The sequence below is a fragment of the Cricetulus griseus genome, assembly GCF_003668045.3.
Source record: "Cricetulus griseus strain 17A/GY chromosome 1 unlocalized genomic scaffold, alternate assembly CriGri-PICRH-1.0 chr1_0, whole genome shotgun sequence".
Classification (NCBI taxonomy): Eukaryota; Metazoa; Chordata; class Mammalia; order Rodentia; family Cricetidae; genus Cricetulus; species Cricetulus griseus.
In genome coordinates, this window is record NW_023276806.1 from 263,876,339 (window position 1) to 263,899,283 (window position 22,945).

The 22,945-nt window shown below is 38.7% G+C and overlaps 1 protein-coding gene across 5 annotated transcripts in view; it reads right to left on the reverse strand.

The window, feature by feature from the left end:
• Pcdh15 (protocadherin related 15) overlaps positions 1-22,945 on the reverse strand; it is a 678,164-nt gene that overhangs the window by 93,229 nt on the left and 561,990 nt on the right. For all 5 annotated transcript variants that reach the window (XM_027394186.2, XM_027394188.2, XM_027394187.2 and 2 more), the window contains 2 exons: positions 19,029-19,138; positions 17,047-17,187 (listed from right to left, as the gene is read on the reverse strand). In XM_027394186.2, coding sequence (XP_027249987.1) covers positions 17,047-17,187; positions 19,029-19,138 — 251 coding nt within the window. The remainder of the gene's footprint in view (positions 1-17,046; positions 17,188-19,028; positions 19,139-22,945) is intronic.

Sequence of the window (22,945 nt, forward strand, 5' to 3'; positions counted from 1 at the left end):
CTAATTGCCTGAATAGCAATTCCACAATCGCTACATCCATGCTAAACATCCCTTAGAAGTCCAGTTTCCTCTTTCCAACTAGTTTCTAGATCTAAGTCACGTCACCCAGGCTTTTAAAATCATTCTTGATTTATTTTGTGCTCTTTCTTGACAGTAATAACAAATTTCTATCATCTTTTCTTTTGCATCTATTGTAGTCTCTATTCTTGTTCAACACGAGTTTTGGCTCGATCTGTTCTTTTGAGTCTTCATTCTGTCTCCCTGCCAGATAGGAGTGACATGAAGTAATTCTTGTCCTACTGAGGAATACAACACATTAAACAAAAGGAACCCTGCAGTGAGGGCTTCTCTACATCACTGTTTCAAAAGTTGTTAACAAACAAAGGCGAATGGGGTCATGCTAGATATTCAGACTCCCATTTCTGTTTTGGGGCATCTTAATTCAGTATATAGAAAGAACATGAAAAGTGCTTAAGAAGCATCTGAAGACATTATCATCAAGTATCTGTCTGTTCCTCATTTTTCTTCTTGAACTGGCCTTGGTGAGCACTCATCTACTTAGTTTTCTCCAGAGTGTCACCTTAAAAATAGTCTTCCCAGGAAAAGCAAACAGTGCTCTTAACCAATGAGTCATCCAGCCCGACCTAGGCATTCTACGTACATGTTATAACATATGTTGTGTAGCTTGGTCCTCCTGTGGGATTCTTAACATAGGAAACAGGCTGCTTCTGACTCTTTTATTGGCTTTTGGGACCCTACTCATACTGGGTCACCTTGTCCAGCCTTAATACATGGGGAGGTGCTTAGTTTCACTGCAACTTGATATGCCATGTTTTGTTGATACTCATGGGAGACCTGCCCTTTCCCAAACAGAAATGGAGGAGGAGTGGTCTGTGAGGTGGGAGCAGAGGGGTGGGGTATGGTGGGGGAGAGAAGGAGTGGGGATACTGCAGCCAGGATGTAAAATAAATAGATAAATAAATCTAATAAATAACCTCTGCCCTGATCCTTTCTTTCTAATTCTCTCCCCATATCCTTCCTCATTTGTTCTTCCCTCAACCTTAGTCAGAGTGGATTGATAAAGAAAAAAACCAGTTAAAGTGCCCATTTGTAATCTCAATGGGAATCTAGCCTAGGCAACATTTTTCTCTCTTTAATCCCAACCTGTCTCTTCCGGTCCTTCAAATATCAAACGGCTGCACACTGCCCCATCCTACTGCTAACTGCTATATTCATGATGATGTCTCACTTGAATACAAACATCTGAGGACAAGGAGCTGCCTTCTGGCCATCTGTCCTCTTCCCACCCAGAGAAAAATGCTGTGTCTCGTGAGCAATCAGTGTAGCCTTATTACTTCAGCCCTTCACTCTGATTCCAATGGCATGGGGATAATGTTCCCGGGGCCACATGACAGAAACAAAGTCATGTTAGACACATACCTTCAGAATAAAAGAACAGCTAAAATTCCTTAAGGTTAAATGCACATGGTCAATATGGAAACTGACATCTAATAGAGTTGAAAAGGCTTACGCTAATATTACTCAAAGAATAACACAGATAAGGAGAGGGTTAGAAACCCTTTTCCAGTCCCTGGAGTGTAATCTAAGATAATAGAGATCTCATCTCAAGGTCAGAAGAATGTCATTCCTGTAACTTGTCATGTATGTGTTCATCAATTTTATCTTGGAATATATTAGATCCTATTAGTTACTTTTGCGTCCAGTACTTATTTATTTTATGTTTAATTCTTAGAAGTTCTCTAAATTCTAGACAAGCCATGAGTCACTAACCAGCAAATAATATTTCATGTGGAAGTTGTACAAGATTTTTCTAAAGTAACTGATGATAATATATGAATAAGTGTAGCATGGTCTTTCACACACATAAAAATTTCAAAGGTAAGGCTAAGGGGCTAGAGTGTGGCTTCTGGAAAATATACAGCTACCATGAATGAGACCTGGGGTGAAATTTCCAGGACCAAAAGAAAAACCTAAAGCAAAATGTGATAGTGAATTAGAACAATTGCTAATATGAAAGTGCTTTGTTCACAGAAACAATGGACCACAGAATCACATCACATCTACTATATAAATTCTGCAATATGAAGGCAAAATTTGTCCCAATGGCTCCTGAAATAATATCCTCCAGCAGCTGTCCCTGCTCTATCGACCTGCATGTCAAACTCAGAATTTACCTTCTGTGGGATTCTCCACATAGCACCTGTGTCCTGGTGATGGAAACTGGGGTGCTGCAAAATTGAATAATTTTGTCACATCCTTGTCCTTATAAAGAAATCAAGGCCAGCTGTATCTGTTCCCACTTGACAGGGACCACTAATCATTAAAAGTTTCAAAACTGGGATACTTTTCAATAGGGCTGGAAAAGTCATCGGGGGTTGATGAGGATCAAAGAAAAGAAAGAACATTTTAAAAGAAGAGTATAAGCAAAGAAATTAAGATGCCGATATTCTTTGAAGTTTTTTTTTATCTTTTTTTTTTTTGACTCTGGTTGCTTCGAGATAGGTTCATGTCCAGGCTATAATTGGTTTACTCCATAGCTGACGAGGGCATGAACTCCTCATGTTCCTATCCCAAGAGATAGGATTACAGGTGGAGTTCCACTCTCAGCTATATTTATTCCTCAAGAGTAAATAGGTGCAGTCAATATAAAACTGAGAAGAGCAGCCACCTAGATGTTTTGCAGAGTGGGGAGTCACACTTGAGTTGAGATAAAGATTCACCGGAAGGGTCATTCCCATTTACACTTGTTGTATGTGGCATTTCTATGGTACTTCTCACTATAGAAGCATAATGCGTGGGGTGTCCCAGAAGTCTTGAGTGCATACCCATCATTGATATGCACACGTCCAGGCCAAGGGGCCCAATGCTTCAGAACCATGGCAAGGCTGTGTTGATATTTTCTTTATGATCTTACAAATGAAACTTGCCTGAAGACCAGAGTGCAAAGCTAGCCACACTTGTCGGCTCTAGAGGTGGGGCAGTGGTGGCCCACGCCTTTTATCCCAGTAGCCACACTAGTTATCCATAGAGGTCAGGCAGTGAGGACACACACCTTTAATTGCAGCACTAGAGAGGAATATAAGGCAAGGCAGGAGGAGACAAGAACTCAGTCAGTCTGAGGAGGAATCCGAGGACAGGATTGCCCTTTTGATCTGAACCTTGGCAGAGGTGAGAGCTCTCTAGTGGCTGGCTGCTTTGCTTCTCTGATCTTTCAGCTTTAACCCCAGTATCTGTCTCTGGGTTTTTATTATTCATGCTACACAAGGCTTTTCTCAGGTCAAGCTCAAAGGAATGGCAAAGCCTTCTCCTGCTCTAATTATTGATACCGACAGTGTGCAGAAAATAACCAACAGCAGCTCCTACCTCCTGGATACTGCAGCCTGAGAGTGCTCACAACAGGGACCTCCCCCTGAGATCAGCCACCTGCCTCATCCTCTTCCCTGCTGTACATAAGGGACTTGCAGAGTTTCTGCCCTTCTGCCTGTGAGTCTCCACCAGAGTGCATGGATCACCCAACCCCAGCCTTTCTGTATGTGTGTCTGTCAGTTCCTTATGCCTTGTCACCTCAGTCATGTCAATCCCCAACTTACATAGCTCACAGCAATAATGAGTACTTGATTTATTATTTGAGATATGCCATCCTATAGCCTTCATCCTGCAGCTGGTGGAAGTAGAAGCAGACACCCACAACTAATCACTGAACTGAACTGGAACCCAGATACAGAGAAGGACGAGTGAACAGTAAAGGGGTCCAGACCAGGCTGGTGAAACCCACAGAAACAGCTGACCTGAACAAGGGGGAGCTTTTGGTCCCCAGACTGATAGCTGGGAACTGATCCAGACCCCATGAATGTGGGTGTCAGTGAGGAGGCTTCGGAAATCCACAGGGCCTCTTGTAGTAGATCAGTAATATCCCTAGCATAGGAATGGACTCTGAGAGCCCACTCCACATAGAGGGATACTCTCTGAGCCTAGACACATGGGGGTTGACCTAGGCCCTATCCCAAAGGTTATGAAAGACTTTGAAGAACCCCCCCCCCATGGAAGGCCTCACCCTCCCTGGGGAGCAGAAAGGGTATGGGATAGGTAGGGAGGTAGGGTGTTAGTGGTGAGGAGGGAGGAGGAAGGGGAACTGGGATTGACATGTAAAACAATCTTGTTTCTAATTTAAATAAAAATGGAGAAAAAAGAAAATTAAAAAAGATTTATTATTTGAAATTGTGGTGTGTGTGTGTGTGTGTGTGTGTGTGTGTGTGTGTGTGTGTGTGTGTGTGTATGCAGGTACCTTTAGAGGCCAGAAACATTGAATCCCTTAGAGCTGAATTTATAGACAGTTGTGAGCCACCTGAAGCAAGAGCTGGGAACTGAACTTGGGTCCTTGGCTAGGGCATTGAGAGCTCATCCCTGAGCCATCTCTTCAGCTCTAGAAACCACTATTGTTATCAGGGAATAAAGTTCAGAGATGGACTACCTTCTTAGTATGGCTGTGGGCTTTATCTCCAGTCCTTAAAAGAGTTCCTTTTTTCTATAAATCTGTCGACTCCTCACTTGTTCTCTAAGCTTAATAACAGTGGGTTTGATGTCTAGCATCTTTGCCTTCATTTATGTCTGTACATTGGGTCAGACTCCTCTTGACTTTGCAAAGACATGCTAAAGTCTCACATGTGCCTGACCTATCTCACAGTCTCTAAGGCCAAAGGCACAAAGACAAGCATCATTGGCCTTGCCTGCAGTTGCCCTGTCTTTCAGAAATGGATGAGCCTTGCTGGGCAGATCACCTCCAATTATCTCTGTTGGTGAGGCTCAACTGTGAAGCAGGTGGAGTTGGCTTACAGGAGCCAGATGGTTCCTCTCAAACAACTTCATAACTGAGAAGATGAGTGCTGAGACACACTTTGCCCAGCACTGATTAAATACGCATACTTCTTGCCCCTGCACCAATTCTAACTATAGTCAAATCTAAAGCCCATGCCAGGACTCTGGGGATGGAGCTGGCCACTGGCACCCTTTGAGCCATTCCTCTTCTCAGCCCAGCCACACTGATGAAAATGCCTCTCTGCTTTTCAAAATTGCTCACCTCAACTTGCTATTGAGCCTAGCTTGTTAGGTCTGCCAGACTCAGGGTTGTTGCTATAAACTCGGGCAAGAGAAATGATGAAATTTATATTTGTCTAGTTAATGGGAGTTCCCCCACGAACAATCAAGAACCAGGAGATTTAGCCGCTTTTAAAATTTGATCAAAATAAAGTATTTCACTAAGTAGAAAAAATGCCCACCACTCATGGGCTATGAGGAGTAAAAAACAAATGAAAATCAGCCTAACAGGTATACTAAATCTTTAGAAAATTATAAAATGTCAGCCATGCTATTGGAGACTTGAAGTCTTTCCTCACTGAAACAATAGAATAAGACCTAGTCACATGCTCAGAAAACACAGACCTGGTACACTGGGGCTTCTTCTTCAGTAGAGCCAGCCTGACAAAGAGACCAGGCTGCTCACTGGGTAAAGAAGAAGCAGTTTTTATTGATTTGCTGGCATAGGTTAATGGGCAAGTATCATCTTGTCTGAATGCCTTCAGATGCTTAAGTTGTTATAGCCGCTGAGAGACCGGGAGGGCACTCTCTCTGCCCCAGGGAGAGTCGGCAAGTCTGCACACAGTGCTGGAAGGAATTTGACCCAGAGGCTCAGGCAGCAAAGGAAGGACAGGCATGTCAAGGGTTTCCATTCAGTTCCAGGCACTATTGAGCATCTAAAAGCCCATGGAGCCAAAAGGCTTATATAGTGTTTTTCACACTAACCCTGGTTTTATAGTTCAGGACTCCACTTTTCTTTCTCTGATACTAATGACTGTAGCTGGTCTGTGTACGCTAGGCAAGCACTCTGTCACTGAGCTACATACAAACCCTGGTCATAATTAAATATCTGTAGACTTAGTACATCTGACTCCTACTCATAAGTAGTAAGGAGTTCTTGTCATTTAGAAGAAAATAGTGATGATTTATCCTGTGCTTTCTATTACCTAGAAAGTTGCCTTAATTTTCTATTTTCAGAAATGATACTTTAGTTCTATGCATTATTTAATGGACTTCAGTTCCATGCATTGTTTTGTGTGCATTAAATTGGGTTAGTTACTCTCCATGGAGCAAGTGTCTTTCTGATTGTAGAAGCCTAGGGACCCATTGTATCATTTAGGACTCTCATTATTAATAGACCATTTGTGCTTTCTATTTTCTGAAATAGGATATAAGTTTGAAAAACATTTAAATTCAATAAACAATCTTGACTTGATTCTCAATTTAGACTTGGACTAAAATAGCTCAGGAAAAGCTCAGATGATGGGGCTGGTAACAGTTCAGGGGAGGTATATTTCAGTGTATGAACAAGGCTCAGAGAAACAACAACACACACACACAATTGTTAATTGCAATAATTAGAGGAAATTTAAGAAGGAAGAAATTGCATCTTTTGTCTTTATACTTGGGTTCAATTCTCAAAGATAAGCAAGGATACCATCTTATGCATTCCTATTCTCTTAAATACTTTTTATTTTTTATTCACTAGTCCTCAAAACCAGATCCAGGAGTATTGTGTATGCCAGGCATCTACCACTAAGAAAAATTATCATCAAGTGTTTGAAACATGATCTTTCCATGCAGTTTGGTCTGTCCCTCAACTACCTATGTAGCCCAGGCTAGCTCATAATCCTTAAGCTCATTATCCCTCCCCCCTTCTGCCTGCTGAATGCTGGGGCTTACTTTTTAAATTACCACTCCTGCTTAAGAAGAATTGTAAAATGTTTGAGATAAAAATGCTACACACGCCATGGCATTATTTTAAACTGGTCTCCGTATTTGAAATTAATGAATTATTCATAGGATTTCTAGAACTGCACCCATATGAACATAAGAGACTGGTCACACCTAGTTTGTTTTTTTATGGTGAAGACTATACTGTGTGACATGCTTCAGTTTTGTGGCTTGAGCTATGTGAAGAATGTTTTTGTAAGTCAGTCAATAACACATAGTCATTAGCAGTATCTGTCACAGACCTTCTGTCTAAAGCCAGAAAAAGCCAAGAAAATGAAATGTATTACAAGCTTGTACCCTAAAGCAAAACCATAAACTGAAATCAATGGCATTTGAGTCATTTTATCACCAGATTAAGCTTATCTTAATTGCCCTGTCATTTATTCCTGATTGAAGGCCTAGTTAACTGAGTCAAAATATGACGATGTGTTTGCAAAAAGATTTGGTTTTTCTCTTCGACACTTAAAGATAATTATAATTTTATAATAAAGCAAACATTGCCACTTTAGTTATGGAATTACATAAATCCACCTCAGCCATAAAGTTTTGTGTTACTGCTTCTTTTACACTACATAAAAATGAAGCACGTGTATATCACCATGGCAGAAATATTGCAACAGTTTTTTTTTTCTAGGTCTTGTAGTTACCAGCTCCATAGAGAGCTACTTTGAGACATATAATATTTTGCTCTGTGAGCTCAGGAGCAGTTGCGTTGGTAATGGGAAGATACAGTGCGTGTACAGAAACTAAAGGGGGTACCAGTTCAAGGCAGGCAGCCTATTAGAAATACCATCACTCTCATGTTCAAAATTATTGGATCAAAAATAGCGTTGAACAGGAGGGCCGATCAAGGGCGTGCAGATACTGTCAGAATGAGACTGAAGGTGAAAGGGAGGCCTAGCAAACAGAGTGATAGATACCACGGGAGCCAGTCTCGCTTTCCTCCAAGGAAGGAAATCCCTCAAATGGGTTGTCCCCATAGTAAGTGCGAAGTGACACAAAAGCCTAGCCCATTTCCCTGATGTCAGCACTGGTGTGGCTCATCTGCAGTGTAGCCAGGGCTATAGGGCCAGTGTGGGGAGGGGTAGAAGGGAACCGGTGCTTAAGCTGCTAGTCCTGGGTGGATGAGAACCGTGACACACAGATTTGATGCCGTTAGCCTGACGCTCAAGCCCTTCACAGTTTGGCCCTAACTTTCCAGATTCACTCACACATTGAACAAATACCCAGTGGATATATTTACACACTCCATTTTAAGGCTATTGTTTTTATTGGGATAAGAACCAATAGGGCCTCATGCCTGCTAACACTATTCTATACCCCGCTCAAAATTAGCAATTCTAACAAAAATCTTGTTCATGAATGGGGTTCAGTTCACTGCAACTATTCTCACTATATTTACAGTCATACTAAAGATGGACTCAGAACAGAGATACGGGTCATAGATTTTTTTTAAAGAGTACTCTTTCATTTATATTTTTATTATCAATTAAATATATCCTTTAACAATTCCATATATGTATGTAGTGTATCCTAATTACCATGTCTTGTAATTCCCTACACAAAAATACATACATACATATATATTCACTATTCTTTCTAATTTTTCATTTAAGATTTTTTTCTGGTTGATAAAAGCTTAAAAATAACACAGCTAAAAGACCTGAAATTATAAAACAGTTAGAAGAAACTTATGGGGAAGTTACTTTGTGTTGATTGAGACATGTTTCTCAATGCACAAGGAGCAAACACAAAACTTGAGAGGCATTGCTTCATGCTAAAAAGACCCCACAGAGCACAGGAAACATCAATGGGGCTGAGTGTAATACAGATTAAGAGTATGTATTTTCTAAATTATCTGACAATAAATCATTTGACTATATTATACTAAAAAGTTCTTAGTGATAAGAACAGTCCAAAAATTATCAAACAACCTAAATACATATTTCTGTATAGACCAGGCTGTCCTTGAACTCACAGAGATCTGCCTGCTTCTGCCTCCTGGGGTCTGGGATTAAGGGAGTGCACCACCACTGCCTGGCTTCTAAATATATATATTTCTCAAAGGAAAATTGTAAATTGCCAGTAAAATATATGGATAATTACTAGTATTTCAGCTATCAGGGAAATGAAATCAAAACAACAGATACCACCTGAGACTAGACAGCACCATCATTATCTAAATGGCAAACATAATAAATGCCTGAAAGGAGATGGGGGGAAAACAAACAAACAAACAAACAAAAAAACCAAAACAGACATTGACTGGTTGGTGCCTTTTCCCACTGAGCCATTTCGCTCAGTGACATGAAGATCAAGTGAATCTGTGCTCATAATGAACTCTGTCTGACTTGGAGCAGGATCTGTATTTTACATCACTAGGCCCAAGGCTGGAATCCTAACTTTATAATTCTGGGAGTCTACATGGATCAAGATGTGATTAGGAGCACCACCATAGTAATAGCAGCTGCTGTATCTGTTTACCTATGGATCTATCTACTGTGTCTCAAATGTGAGTTCCTCACCCAACAATTGTACTTTTATTGTAGCTGCGAACATCGAACTTGACATGGAAAGGCATATATAGCCCACACCTCTTCTTCTATGAAGATGAGTGTACTTTAGGGAAGGATTCATATCTAACTTCAGAATTTGATTTTCTTTCATATAAAATCTCCCATGAATCCATTCACTTGACATTTTCCTTTCTTCCTTTGAGTATAGGCAGCCAACCCTGCTTTAATGCCCTACAAATCTATTATTTATATTAAATTTGTTACAAATCTCTTTAGATTTTCAGTACCTTGGTTCTCTTATTATAGATTCTTACAAAATGATTATTTCTCATACTTTTAGTATCTCCTTACTGTGCTTAGAATTGCCCCCGGAACTTCCTCTAGTTCATTCTCAAAGGTGCAGTGCAAAGGTCGGGTTATTTCCTGGGTGAACTCTTCTGAGTGATGTCAATTTTGTACCTGCACTGGCAATTACTCACAGTATGGGTCTTGCATTGTCAATGGTTATGTGTTACTTTTGTTTCTTTATTCAATCAAAGGGAACTTGAAGGCAGCAATTTGGATTCCAAAATCCTTGTGTCCTCAAATACTGTTATGGTGACAGACATGTGGTAGGTAGCTAATGAACGGTCATCAGATCAATGAATACACTGACACTCAGGGCCTGGGCAGTCATCAGGACATGTGGAGGCTTGAGTCTGTTGTCTACTGGAGCAAAGGGAAGGGTGTATCAGAGAGTGACTACTGGAATACATTTCATCTTTCCTATATTTGTTTTAGTGCTGGGTTCATAAGCCAGTAGGTAAAAAAAATGCTTTATTTTTTAATTTGCTGGTAAAATATGTTCTTTAAATATGTCTTATACATATTTGGATTTTCTAATTCATTACTTTGTGTATTTATTATATTAATAGTATCAAAGAGGATCAATGAAATTTAAATAATAATTTTACCAGTTATGAAGGAGGATAACTATCTATCTATCTATCTATCTATCTATCTATCTATCTATCCATCTATGTATCTAGATAATTCTGAATGAAATCTCTAAAACAAATGAATAAAAAGTTAGGTAAGCTGAGACCCATAGCTACTTCATTAAAAGCTTCAGTGGCATTTGATGGAGTCTGCCTTGTGTTGTTTGTTGCTTTTTCTTACTATTGGATGGTGACATTATTGAGCACACTCCTTACAGAAAAAGCATATGGCCCATAAAACAAAAAATGATAATTATTTGTTATTTTTATTTAATTTCTGTTTCAATAAACAAGGTCTTGAGTGTCATTATTTAAAGAAACAACCCTTAGCCTCAGCCTCTTGCTGCCATCCTAGGGTCTCCCTAGTCCTTCCCTGGGGCCCATTTTAGTTTTTCCTTCTACACCATTACCATCTCCATTCCTTTGTGACTCCACTGACCCACAGAACCACTACTAGACTGGAACTCAAGTAGGCAACCTTTATCCCCTTCCTGTCCTCCATTTTGTTCTCTGAAGTTTAACCCCTAATTGGGCTTCAATCTGCTCAAAGGAATCCCTCCTCTAAGTCCATCTCCATCCTCTATGGACTTGGCCTCATGGTTCAGACCCAACGTCCCCTAGCTCTCCCCCATGATCCCTTTGAGCATTTTATTCTAGACCATCCCCAATCCTTTGAGACTCACTGTTACCCAGCAGAATAGCTCCCTATCAGGGACACCACAGATGGCAGCCTTGGCTGGGACCCAGATCTAATCTGCATCAGGAACCATATAGCCACCACACTTGGCTGGGACCCAGACAGAGTAACAGTAACTAAAGACCAGAATATCATTCAGCAAAGACAAGACCATATATCTACACCAAGAAAAGCTTCAGAGATCATAATTCTAGATGCCTAGCACAAAAACTAATCATGAACAACCAACAACATGTCTCCTCCAGAAGTCAGCAACCTTACTGTAATAGGCCCTGAGAAAATCAAGTTAGTTGATTCAGAGTAACAATTATTTATATGGTCAAGGACCTCAATATGATATAAATTAACATCTTCATGAAAACACAGTTGAATGAAATAACAAAAAATTCAAGAATATATATATTGAATGAAACTGGAAATGAAAAATCCATGTTATCAAAAAAAAGCACCAGATGTAAGCCTATATATTAAAAGACATGGAAGAGAGAGAGGTTTAGGTGTTGAAAACAAGATAGAAGAAATGGATAGTCAAATAAAATGTTAAACCTAAAACAAGGGTGGGAGGTGTCTCCAGGCACAAAATAGCAAGAAATCTGGGACAGGATGAAAAGACAAAAACTAAACAGGATAATAGGTATAGACAAAGGAGAAGTCCAGAAAAAGGCACAAAAATATTTGAAACAAAACCATAGAAGAAAATTTCTCCAGTCTAAAGAAATACATAAAGAGATGCCTATCAAGGTACAAAAGGCATACAGAACAATAAATAGTCAGGCCCAGAAAATAAACTCCCCACGATATATAATACTCAAATCACTAGAGATACAGAACAGACAAGAGATATTAAAAGCTTCAAGGGAAAATGATCAATCACATATAAAAATAGACCCTTTAGGATACTATATGACTTTTTAGTGGAGAATCTAAAACCCAGAAGGGCTTGAACAGATGTTCTACAAGCTTGAAGGGATCACTGATACCAGCCCAGATTACTATATCCAGCAAAACTATCAATCATAACTGATGAAAGAAAACAACAAGCCACAAAACAAAAATTTAGGCAAATTCTTCCCACCAATCCAAATCTAAGAAGACTCTAGCACATTGGTTCTTAACCTGTAGATTGCCTAAGACCATCAGGAATAACAGCTATTTAATTACAATTGATAACAGTAGCAAAATTATAGTTACGAAGAAGCAGTGAAAATAATTTTATGGTTGGGGCTCACAAACTGTATTAAAGGGTTGCAGCATTACAAAGGTTAAGAACCACTGATCTAGAAAGAAAACTTCAGATTGAAGAGGTTAACTAAAGTTAAGAGATTAAGAGGACACAAGGAATAAACCCAGAACAGTTCATCCAATAGGAAGAAATCCCACACTGGAACAACAAAATAAAAAGAGTAACTAAACATTGTTCATTAATAACTCAATATTAATAGTTTCAATTTCCCAATTAAAAAACACAGACTGGCAGATAGTATTAGAAAATAGCACCCATCTTTCTGCTGCATCCAAAAATACGGTCACCATCAAGGGCAGAGAATACTGTAAGGTAAAACAATGGAAAATATATTCGAAGAAAATGAAAAAGCACAAGTATAGATATTTTAATAGCTAGAAAAATATGCTTCAAACAAAAACTAACCAGAAGAGATAGGTAAGTGTATTATATTTTGTTCATTTAGGGAGAGGTAGCAGTAGAGTTCTAATTAAGATCTAAGAGGGTTTACTGTGAACTGAATGTTTACAAAATCATCCATACCTGTGGTGAAAGTTACATGACTTATTAGAAATTTGTGACTGTTAAAAGCTAAAATCCTGCAAAACTAGAGCCAGATTATCTTGCATTAATTTTAGTTCCTTTGAAAGTCATTCCTGCTCACTACTATGTCTGACCTAATATCTTTTGGATCCTGTGAAACCCTGGAATGTGTTAGCAGATCACTACTTTCCAAGAGCTAATTTGTTTGTAGGAATCTTTTCCTTAACCATGGGGATCTGGGGCTTGATAGCAATGGCCCTTTCCTGATAAGCCACTTCACTGGCCCCAGTTTCAGCACTTGAAAAACCTGAACGAAGAGGCTAGAGAGAAGGCTCAGTGGTTAGAAGCACTGACCGGTCTTTTTTTTTTTTTTTTTTTTTTTTTTTTTTTTTTTTTTTTTAACTTACTGGTCTTGTAAAGGATCTAGTTGCAGTTCAAGCTCCCACACTATAGCTCACAAATAATATCCATCATTATTTGCATTTGTTAATACCTTAATTTATAAATTCTTTATTCTATAACAGAAAAGCATGTACTCACTGCCACAGTTGAATGTGACTTCCTCGATAAAACTGAATTATGTTTTGGGTCGTAGTCACCCATTTTTGTTTCAAGAACAAAATATCACTTATTTCATTTTGAGGTCAGAGTTGTTTGTGTTGGCATTATTTTTAAGAGATAATACTGGAGATACTTAAAGATGGATTGGAATGATGAGTTTTAGAGTGATGTGATGACAGGTAGCTGGACTTGTAGAAGAGAGTGTTACACAAGTTACTATTTCGATGTGATGGTCTGGTAAGAGTTAGATATTGAAATATGCCCAACTTTAATTCAAGCACTGAAAAACACTAGCCCATACTGTCTTAACCTCCAATGTTGAATCTATGACATGAATTCTTTAATTGCCTATTTTAATTTTCATCTGCATGTTAAATTTATTTATAGAACATTTATAAATTTCAATTTGAAAATTGTTTTATGAACAATTGCTTGATGAAGTCACAATAAACTATAACTTTAGTGAATTAGATTCTTACTTTTATTAATATGATGTGCAATAGAGTTAAAATCCATTGGGTAGCTAATTTTGTAGCAAATTAAAACCTTTAGACAATTAATTAATTAACCTCAATTTACATAATGATCGACTTATTTGCATAGCTAATGGACTAGGGATTGATTTCAGGCTATTAACAGTTATTAATAGATGGAACAATGTTGGAAATGCATGTGTCTTCATTTTGAGCAGAAGGCAAAGGTTAGTCATGAAATGTTAATAACAATATTCAAATAATCAGGCAGTGAACAAATGAATATGTGGCTCTTAGGCTTCATGCATTTCTGTGAGGTAATTCATGAGTTTTTTTTAGCTGGTCTCATCACTGCATGCCCACCAGGGCACATTCAGGCATTTACTTTGGCATTGGGTAAAATTCTATTGCCTTCCATTTATGTTTATACCATAGTGGAGGGAATTACTTGTAATATGTTTATATAGAGAACTTATCATCTTCCTATTCTGAAAATCATAGATAGTCCTTTGGAAATGCAAGGTCCTATACCCCAAGCATGCAGTAAAATTTGCCTTTTTAAAGCTATTTGTTTCAACGTAAAGTGATAGCTACAATTTTCAATTAACCTCTCCCATTTGCTGTGCTAACAAGTTACATAACACCTTTTCTTCACAACATTTTGTCTATTTGTTTCAGCCAACAAGTTACATAATATCACTCTTTTATAACATTTCAGCCAGATAGGTTTACAGTCTATGGATTCTTCTATCCTCTCTAAAAGTGTAAATGCTTGCAATTTATAGTTTTTTTTAATTGCATTCATTTAATTCATTGTGTGTGTGTGCATGTGCCGGTTTGTCTTGGGTAAGGGAGAGTCAGAGGACAACTTGCAGAAATCTTTTCCTCAGCCATGGGGGCCTGGGGATTGACAGCAATTGCCCTTTCCTGCTAAGCCACCTCACTGGTGCCATCTTATGGACTTTAATGAAGGGGATGGAGAGATGGCTCAGTGGTTAAGAGCACTTGCTGCTCTTGTAGAGGTTCGAGTTCCAGTTCCCAGCTCCCACACCGTGACTCACAACCACCCATAGCTCCAGTTCTAGAGGGTTTGACCCCTTCTTGGGCCTCTATGCACATATTGCCACATGCATAAATGGAGGGAAGCACTGATACACATAAAAATCTTAAAAAATTACAAATGTTTAAAGCCTGGGAGAAGTGGTCTACTCTTTTGAAGCAGTTTAAATATGCCAGTGAAATATTATCTCTGAGTACTGAGGACAGTTTAATTCCTTTAATTTATGAGGCTGCTCTCAGCCTAGATACACGGGGGAGGGCCTAGGCCCTGTCCCAAATGACTTGACAGTCTTTGATGATCCCTCATGGGAGGCCTCACCCTCCCTGGGAGTGGATGGAGGATGGGATTGCAAGGGGGGGGGGCGATAGGGGACCAGAGAGGATGGGAGGGAGAAGGAACTGGGATTGTTAGGCAAAATAAGATTGTTTCTAATTTAAATAAAATTTATCTAAAAATAAGATATATTATTTACCTGGATTTTTAAAATAACTTTGACGTATCTTTGCAAACAACACCCACACAAGTTCGTTAGGTAAAATTTATGGTAAATAACAGTCTCTAGTGACAGTCCCCTGCTGAGCTGATGTGCTTGTATATCGCATCTCCCACGTTTGTTCCCCTACGCTGAGCCCTTCTTCAGCACCTTGCTCTTTTTCTGAGGTCCCACATTTCCTCCATCCCTTTTCCTCTTCCTCTTCTAGAGAAGATGATGAATGTCATCTTTTAATACCGTGTTGAAAGATGATCAAAAGGGAAAAGGTGAACGTTTTAGGTCAGTGGTTCTCAATCTTCTTAATGCTGTGATCCCCAGCCATAAAATTATTTCATTGTTACTTCATAACTGCAATTTTTGTTACTGTTATGAATTGTAATATAAGTATCTGATATGCCAACCCTGTGAAAGGGTCTTTCCAACCCCCAAAGGGGGTCATGACCCACAGGTTAAGAACTACTGTTTTAGATGCTTTATTGTACTTTTTCTTTCTTCAGGTGCCTCTGTTGTATAGTTAGGTGAAATGTGTCCTGCTTGCTTTTCCGTGGGAGTCATGTTGCTCTGATAGTTCAGAGAAATACTTTAGTATCACTGTTGTGGCTATATCATGTCTTTTATGTACTGTCAATTCACAACATGACTGAAATTAAGGATAGTCATTTTATCATCACATAGAAATGGATGGAAAGGGGATACTACATGTAATTTTATAATTACTATTAATCACTAATTTAAAATATTAAAATACTATACTTTTCTTAATTATGTTCTCTGTCTATCTGTCTCTGTCTCTCTCTGTGTATGTTGGCCATATGCATTCCTCCTATGTACGTGGTAGTCAGAGGATAATACTCAGGAACAGAGTCTTTTCTTCTGCCATGAGGATGCTGGGTCCAAACTCATGTCTAGGCTTCGTGGCAAGCATCTTCACTCACTGAGTCATCTTGTCAGGCCACTAGTCACTATTTTTTCCTTTTTTAAAATTTAAATTAGAAACAAGCTTGTTTTACATGTCAGTCCTAGTTCCCTCTCCCTCTCCTCCTCCCCTGCATCCTACCAACCCCCTATCCCATCCCCTTTCTACCACTCTACAGGGATCTTCAAAATCTGTCATATCATTTGGAGCGGGGCCGAGACCCTCCCCAATGTGTCTAGACTGAGAGAGTATCCCTCTATGTGGAGTGGGCTCCCAAAGTCCATTAGGGTACTAGGGATAAATACTGATCCACCACCAGAGGCCCCATAGATTGCCCATACCTCCAAACTGACATCCATGTTCTGGGGGGTCTGGAACAGTCCCATGCTGGTTTCCCAGCTGTCAATATTTTTAAGAAGCTTTCCATTTAGTCTCATGTAGGCAGTGTCTGATGGTCACACATCAATTGCAGCAATGTTAGCCATGCACCCTAGCTTTCAAGGGGGATTAAAATTTTACTGATCAACTTATGCAAGTGAAGTTAACATAATAGTGTTTTATATATCATCTATAAATAGTATGTTATTACCTCATCCCTAGAGCTGCCATGCCATCTGCTAAGATGAATGGCTATTCCTCTCTAGCACTTAAGAGGTTCCTCAGCCTTAAGGGATAGCTTTATTTTATGCATATATAACTGATTATCAAACCAGCAAAAATACCACAAAATATAGTCATTTTCTTAAGCAATGTAACTTACTTTTTGAAGGAACTCGGAGATTGGCAAGGACTACTTCCAGAGAATCTGCCTGCACTCGAAGCACATAGCTGGTCCTTGTCTCATAATCCAATGGTGCATTCACATAGATGACACCTGTGACATTGTTGATTCCAAACTTATCTGGAATTTAAGATACAACTCATTAGTTTCTTCACGTGGCAAGGAAAAATATCTCTCTAAAAGGTATCATGGTTTCAACAACACTAGTAACATCCAAAAGGACTGTTAAGCTTAAAACTCATGTGGCTCCAGTACCTGGAAACACATTCCTGTTGTTGGGATTATCAAAGTGTGTTCCCTGAATGGTGCATGAAGACTGTAGCTTCAGTTACATGTTAATTAGAGAGTCTGCTGGGTGCATGTGCTCAGTTGGCCATCCTCTGTGATGTTGGTCCTGCCCTAGCAGGGTCTTTGTCTTATAGAATCCCATCTCATTTTGATTAACTGGGTATTTTCAGTTTTTGATCTTCACCACACACATCCAATCCTGCCGATTTGGTGCTTGGCTATGAACACCAAAGGTCATGTTTGTAATTTAGCTTGTAGGTTACTTTTATACAGTGTTTTCTTATTATGAGCATTTTAAAATACTTTGCCTTGGTCTCTGTTATATTTTTTAAAATTATGTAAGTACTTTAAGTAGACAAAAGGGAGCACTCTATCTGTGTAGTATTCCACAGATCCCTTCCCCACGCCCTACATTACCCTTTCTCTGTAGTGATCACCATCACTGGAAACACTCTACATTCATGCTTAACAATGGCTGGACTCTTTAATTCTGAGATCACCAGGAACATGCTTGTTTGCTTTTCTCTACACTCCTGGCAGCTGGAAGAGCCGTTACCACACAGCTGACAGTCAGTACTTGCTGAGTGGGTAAATGGCTAAAGGGCATGGAACAGTCACTGTGGTGGAAGCTGTTGATAAATAGAGCGTGTTGCTATCTTGAGGGACAAGGACAGGGTGAACATCAGAACAGGTTGAGAAGTTACAGCTTTTTCTGAGGTGGAAGCAGTGGGGAGAGGAGGTTCCATAGCCCCTAGGGAGGAGGGCCAGTGGAGCAGATAAAACAGAGGATCAATAAACAGGGGCGTCAGTGAGTGCTTCTGGCAGGGGCAGCCCACTCTAGTAACAGGTGCTCACCTAAAGGCTTCAGACAGTCTCAGGACTGTGCTTTAAGATGCCAAGGAACATACATGCCTATTCTTTGATTAAACACTCAAAAATAAACTAGTTTATTAAATACTTATTAAAAATTCTCAGCCACCCATAATATCCCAGTCTGCTCAGTGCCTCAGAAGAGGAAACAGCAGACAATAGCTGAAATGCAAAAGCACTTCGGGGGAAGATGATATTGTTCCTCCAGGGAAGAATGAATAGGAAACAATACTGTTCCTAGTGGGAACATGGTGGGAACATGCGTGGGAGATGCTATTGTTCCTAGAATCCAGCAAATGACTACCATTCTGAAAGTGGTTAAAAGACAAAATTCAAAATTCCTCTTAACCGATTTGACTGTTTGGGGTATCATATTATACAGCACACATGTCCTTTAGCACTGACATGTCTCTTTTGGTATTTATACTTATATAAGATCCCAAAGCTTCTTCAGGATAAGTATGACATGAGGTCGGGGTGGTGGTACACACACAGAGGGGAGAGATGAGACTAGAAAATAATTATCTCTTGTATTTGAAAGAACCATTTGCTCATTTTGAAGAAATGTCACAAAAATATCACTAAGAAAAGGAAGGTAAAAGCTTCTGTAATTGAATGTTAATCATGAACCAGGGCACACAATGACTTTAGCTAATGCACCTAGACTATTAATCAAGTCATCAATGACACTGAAGACAGACACAATTACATTAGGATAGAGAAAATAAGAGCTTAATTAAAAATTCACATGTTTCTACATTTATTGGTTTTTGGAGAAAACACAGGCAAAACTCTCTACTTACCTTCCTCATTTCCTGCCACAATGGAATACACGATGCTCTGATTGATAGCGGCAGCAGAAATGACACCAACTACAGTCCCTTTGGCGGCAAGCTCACTTACAGGAGGAGGTCTGCAGGGTTAAAAAGTAAAAGATGCTCATTTCCTTCTTTTCTTCCTTCCTATCTATTTTAGTACAATGCTATTATTATTATAATTATTGTTATTTATTTTTTGAGACAAGGTTTCTCTGTGTAGCTCTGGTTATCCTGGAACTCACTCTGTAGACCAGGCTGACCTTGAACTCAGAAATCATCCGGCCTCTGCCTCCCAAGTGTTTGGATTAAAGATGGACATGATGGCTCAATCATTAAAGGATAGCCTCACAACCAAAAATATAAGCAACATTTATTTTTAAGAGTGAAATTGGAAACATATAGTGATTTATCCAAATATCTACTGATAAACAATGATACTTTTTATAAATTCTAGAACATTTTCTTCCAGTTGCAATTCCTAAAGCATCACACACAAAGTGTTTTTTTTATAGCAGGCTCATCACATTAGTTATATTAATAGACTTAGAATATCATACAACCTACATTAATTTATTAATAATTATTAAAATTAACACTTATTAAAATTATTTAAAACAATTATTAAAATGCTAGCCAAAGTAACTTGTCTTCATAAAGAACAAGAGCCATTTATGCCATTTTGATAAAGAGTATAAAGTAGATATTTATTTAGTTTTAATTCACTTATTTAATTTACTCCCATCCATTTCTCTGTTTTCTTCTCTGCTTTGTGCAGTGTTGGTTCCTTCACTAGCCATCGGAAACTCTGGGGAGAGCTGCCTCACCACTAAGGATGGATGAATAAACATATTATGGGGAACCAGTAATGGACAGAACCAAGCCCCCTGAATGTGGGTGCCAACTGGGAGGCCTGGGCAGTCTATGGGACTTTTAAAGTGGAGCCGGTGTTTATCTCTAAGAGCACAAATGGACTTTGGGAGCCCATTCCCTATGCAGTGATACTATCGCAGCCCAGATACACAAAAGAGGGCCAAGGTCCTCCCCCAAATGATGTGGCAAACTTTGACAATTCCCCCATCACCATTCTTGGGGAGTGGGTGGGGAGTGGGTTGGGGACACAGTGGGAAGCATGAGAGAATGGGAGGGTGAGGGAATTCTATCTTCTAACTCTTTATTTAGTAGTTTTATCAATTTCATTTGTTAATTTTAATGTTGTTACATTAGAAAAAGAAACATGAAGTAGATATTTCTAATGTATGGTATTATTAAACTAATATGTTCCATAAGAAACTAATCTAGACATTGTTTCAGTACTGGGTCAGTGCAATAGAAATGCCCTGACCTTTAAATGACACTGGCATACTATTTAAAGAAGAACAGCACATTTATAAACAAAGTTCTAAGTTTGGATTTGTTCTCTAAATGTAAATTTGTAGTATTTGATCCTATAAAGGAAAATAAAGATTACTTGTTTCACCCCTGTTGATTAATTAGAGACCCTGTAGCACTGAACCAGGAAGGGAATAAAAGGAGCAATTCATAGAGAGGGGGTGGGTAGGGCAGAGAGTTCTAACATGATAGTCCACTCTTTCTTCCTGGCATTCTTTCTCCTCATTCATTTGTCTTTTCCTACATGAGGGCCAAGTGCTATTAATTTCTAACCAGATTAACATGACAGTCACCTAGAGATTGATTGACATAACTGAAAACTTATGTCCAGACAGTAGACACTTTTGACCACATCCTTTGCTGGACAGAGTAACAACAGCTACTCTGGGAGTGGTTCATACGGCAGGAAGTTGAAAGTTATATCTTCACTGTAGCCAACAGGCCTTATTGACAATATCCTTCCTTGGACTGAATACCAGTTGTCATGGGGGAGTTTTTAATGTGGCAAAAATCCAAAAGTGATGTTCGATCACCAACCTGCAATAAACCTAAGCCCCAAGATCTAATACCTTCAAAACTTGCTGTGAATCTTTGGGCTTAGAAGTGTATCCAAGTTCAACCATTCATTAGAAATTTACATGAGCCTCCCAAAGTGAATGGCCCCCACCTGTGTGAGAACACCACGAGAGAACACAAAACAGGCCATACCCAGTCCATGCCTGGGTTCCTGACTGCCAAAGCTTCCAGATGACAAGGGTGTTGTTCTTACGCTTTTTGCTGTGATATGATGGTGCTGTACTGGATACTCAAAGACCAGAACAGTGAGTTGTTAATTTGTGACATACTATACCATGCTATTTTTTAAAAATAATTTGGACATGAGAAAACATATTAGTCATACTATGGTATGATTTTCAAAACTGGAAATTTTTTTGGTAGAGATTCACTTTGATTGAGTTTTTATCCTGTTACTATATGAGGAAAGCTAACTGCTATGTCTTCATTGTATACATATGAATCTGACAGCTTGAACAAGTACCCTTCTAGCATTAACATTAGGAAAAGAATTCAAACATGAAAACAATATGCTGTACTCATTTTTGCTACTTTAACTGAATAATCAGGATAGAAATAATTAATACAAGAAAAAATCAATGACATAATTTATAATGAAATTTACATCTTCTGCATACCAATAAAGCACTTAAATTTCTTCTTGGTAGCGAATGTGTAAAACTAATTTGCTTCTAGACAAATATCAGCTCATTAACCTTTGCCTTAATTATTCTAGCGGCATACGTCTTTCTACCAGAACAAACGCCACTATAAAAATTCAATTTTCTCCTTCCTGAATTGAGTGGACCTCTATGAAAAGTGAACATTAGATTAAACATTTTCAATTCTTCTCTGTTTATTGGCAGTCAGGTCCATTTTATTATTGTTTTATGCTCTGGAAAATATCTGTTACATTATTTGACAAATTGCATTCTCTTTCTGCAGTGAGATATAACTTGAATATGAAATGTACTAACAACAAATTATGAACAAGGTAATTCTATGGATAGAGAGACAGATTCATAAACAGGTTAAATCAGGTGAGCATGAATCACCATGGAGATGGATGGAGGTAAGGCTATAGACAAAGTATAACTCAGATGTTGTATTATATTGACAAACTCCATGAATGCAAGTCCAGTGTGATATTTCCAATTGACAAAAGAAATTCAAAGCTTTTAAAGTATGATTTGTATGAATTTTTAAAATTTGACAACTAATGGATTTTGTTTTATAGCATCAAGTGACTATATTTGATTCATGGGAGAAATCATTTTTTAAGTTTATTTTCAAATTTCATTCTTTGCAACTGATAGATTATGATGTATTATGTTCTTCTTTCCTTCTACAAAGTATAATTAAAATGTATGGCTTAATTTCAGAAGCAATTAATTATAGGTGAAAAAAAGAAAAGATTTCTCACAAGGCTTAGCCCAAACAAATCTTCCACCATTAACTCATACGCCTGAAATTCTTCTTATAATGTGTATTAGTAGACCTCTTTAAATTTATTTTTTTAAAGATAATATCTGGTTATGTTGTGTAGTTGGTGTTGGATTCTCTCTGTAGCTCAGGCTGCCTTCAGATTTGAGTGATATTTATGTTCCTTTGTTCCTGAGGGCTGGGATTACAGGTGTGCATCACCGTTGCAGACTTACTTTTCTTTTTTAAAGTTTTTATTAGTTTTTCAAGACTTTCATGCAGTACATTTTACTCATAATTACCCCCAACCCCTACCAGATCCACCTTTCTCTATCTTCCTGCTCAACTTTGCTTCTAGCCCTCTGCTGTAAAATCTATCAAGTCCAATTTGTGCTACTCATGTATCCTTGTCTATGTAGCTCAACTACTTGAGTATGGCCAACCTACCAGGGGTCATACTCTTAAAGAAAACTGACTCTTCCTCTCACCATCAATTGTGAATAACTCCTTGTCCAGGCATGCGAATGTGCCACGAT